This window comes from Vombatus ursinus, unplaced genomic scaffold (genome assembly GCF_900497805.2).
Source record: "Vombatus ursinus unplaced genomic scaffold, bare-nosed wombat genome assembly UNPS02014598.1, whole genome shotgun sequence".
NCBI lineage: Eukaryota > Metazoa > Chordata > Mammalia > Diprotodontia > Vombatidae > Vombatus > Vombatus ursinus.
The window spans coordinates 204,283-206,781 of NW_020954376.1; the positions used below are offsets into that span (position 1 = coordinate 204,283).

The 2,499-nt window shown below is 45.9% G+C and overlaps 1 protein-coding gene across 1 annotated transcript in view; it reads left to right on the plus strand.

Moving 5' to 3' along the window:
- The first annotated feature begins 737 nt into the window (after window positions 1-737).
- Window positions 738-2,499, plus strand: part of LOC114042548 (zinc-alpha-2-glycoprotein-like) — a 4,449-nt gene continuing 2,687 nt past the window's right edge. Inside the window, exon 1 of the mRNA XM_027861235.1 lies at window positions 738-834. Coding sequence (XP_027717036.1) covers window positions 750-834 — 85 coding nt within the window. The 5' untranslated portion in view covers window positions 738-749. The remainder of the gene's footprint in view (window positions 835-2,499) is intronic.

A 2,499-nucleotide genomic window follows, 5' to 3' on the forward strand; every position in this document is an offset into this window, starting at 1 on the left:
TGTCACCCTGGGAGAGTTACTTAATCCCTCTCAGCCTCAGTTTCCTTATCTGAAAAACAAGGATAACAATAATTCATACATCATACCATTGTTATGAGGACCAAATGGGATAATAATATGTATGAAGTTCTTTGCCAGCCTTAAAGGTCAATATTCACTACTATTACAGTTAATAGCACACTTTTAAACTGGTAGCTCCATTAAAATCTGCCCCATAAAGTCAGGGGCTCCCTGAGGACAGGGATCCTACCTTCCCATTAGCCCGGGGGCTCCCTGAGGGCAGTGTGAGGAAAGGGGGAACAGGATCTCTTCCCTACATCTCTCCTCCAGAATGAAGTCTCCCTGGTGATCCTTTCAGATCTAAGAATTTCTAGGTTCAATGAAAATTAGGAAGGCAACTGGGTGGTCGTTGTTGAGCCAGCCCATCTCTGGGCCTCTGAGACAGTACTTGGTGATGACTGTGCTCTGAGGTGCCCTGACCTCACTACAGACTTTGTTTCACTTCCTCTCTCATATCTGCTAGGCAGGGAAAGCTTCAGCCTCATAACAGACACAGCTGGTGATGACAAGAGGGGGGCAGGGCCTCAGAAGAGCCAACTCTGGCCTTGGTGGGATTAGAGGATAGGGAACTATGATATATACATAGGAGGCCTCAATTCCCATGTAGGCAGTGCCTGGGACACAGGACGTGGGGCCAAAGCCTCCCCCAGTGGGAGTGTGGTTGACAAGGAAGCCACCTTCTGAAGATTATGGAGTGTCAGAGAAGGTGGATATGGTTCTCCTCAGCCTGGCTTCTCATTCTGGGGGTATTTGCTTTGAGAGAGACCCAGGCAGGTAAGTCTAGAGGGGAAGAGGTCAGGTAGAGAGAGACCATGGGGATTTGTGTCTGATGGGAGAAATTCAGTCACTTTGCTCAAGGGGCTTCAGGTAACCCAGGCAGTCAGTCAACAAGCCTTTATTGAACAATTTATATGCTGCAGCCAATTAGTGCTCTAAGTGGTAGGGATACCAAAAGATAAATCAAATAAAACCTGGTCCCTGCCTCCAAGGAGCTTGCACTCTAATGGGGGAGACAGCAACTCAGCTAAAAGATACCTACAAGACACATACAGAGTAGGCGAAAGGGAGCTTTGGAGAGGAAAGCTCTGGCAATTGTGGGCACCAGCAAAGGCTTCCTGAAGATGGCATTTTTTCTGAGACTTGAAGGAGTCCAGGGAGGCCAGGAGGTGGAAGTAAGGATGGAGAACATTAAAGGCACAGGGAACAGTGAGGACAAAGGTGGGGGGTGGGTGGTAAAGTGCAAGTGTGGGGAACAGCCAGTAAGCGGCTATTGGGTAGTTGGATGAGTGGAGGGGAGTAAAGTATAATACTCTCAATTAGAATGACTGGAAGTATTCATCCTCTGAAAGGTTTTACATGCTGAGCAAAGAACCTTACCATGGAGAAAAAAGAGAGATGTTAGAGTTTATTAACTAGGAGAGTGAGATAGTACGAGCAGTGCCTTAGAAAAATCATGTTGGCAACTGAGGGAAGGATGGATGGAAGAGGGAAGAGGCTTGAGGTAGGGAGATCAGTGAGGAGGCTGTTGTAGGTGAGAGGTAAGAGGGCCCAAGCAAGGGTCAGGGCTGTGTGAGTGAAGAGGTTGGCATGTATGGGAGACCAATAAGAGACCTGAAAGGTCATATGGTCCAACATTGTCATCTTACATATATGGAAACTGAAGCCCAGGGAGGTTATGCGACTTTCCCAAACTCACATGATTAGTATTAGAAGTGGGATTCAAACCTAGTTCTTCTGATTTCAAAGTCAATGCTCTTTCCACTACTCAACATAAATTCTCTACTATGTGGGAGGCATTATAGTAAGCACTCCCTTCTCCTAAGGAACTTGCATGATTGGACATAAATAATCATTACATGTATAATCAAATACAAATTAATTTTTGACTGGGGCAAGGCACTAGCAGCTGTAGGAATTAGGGAAAACTTTGTAGAAGGTGGACCTGGAACTGTAGTTTAGAGAAAGTTGGGGATTCTCAAAGCTGGAAGTGATGAGGGATCACATTCCAGGCTGGGTAGACAGTCTCAGCAAAAACCTGCAGGATGGAATGATGAGTGTGAAGAACGGTAAGTGAGCCAGTTTGACTGAAATATTGAATGCATGAATGGGAGGGCTATGAGATGAGCCTCCAAAGGCAAGCTGGACCCAGTCAATGCCATCAGCTGGAAAAATTTGTATTTTATCCTAAGGCCTCAGGGGGTCACTAGATCTATTTAGAGAAAGGGGATGATGAACTTTAGGAATAGAAAATGGAAAGATTGGGGAGGACTGATTGGAGAGGGGAGAGATCTGAAGAAGGGAAGGAGGAAATTGCAAAAGTCCAGGTGAGAGGGGATGAGGGTTAGAACGAGGGTGAGGAATGTGTAAATGGAGAGAAAGAATTGGATTTGAAAGAAGTTGTGAAGGTGAAATCAGTAGGACTTGGCCACTGGTCAGATA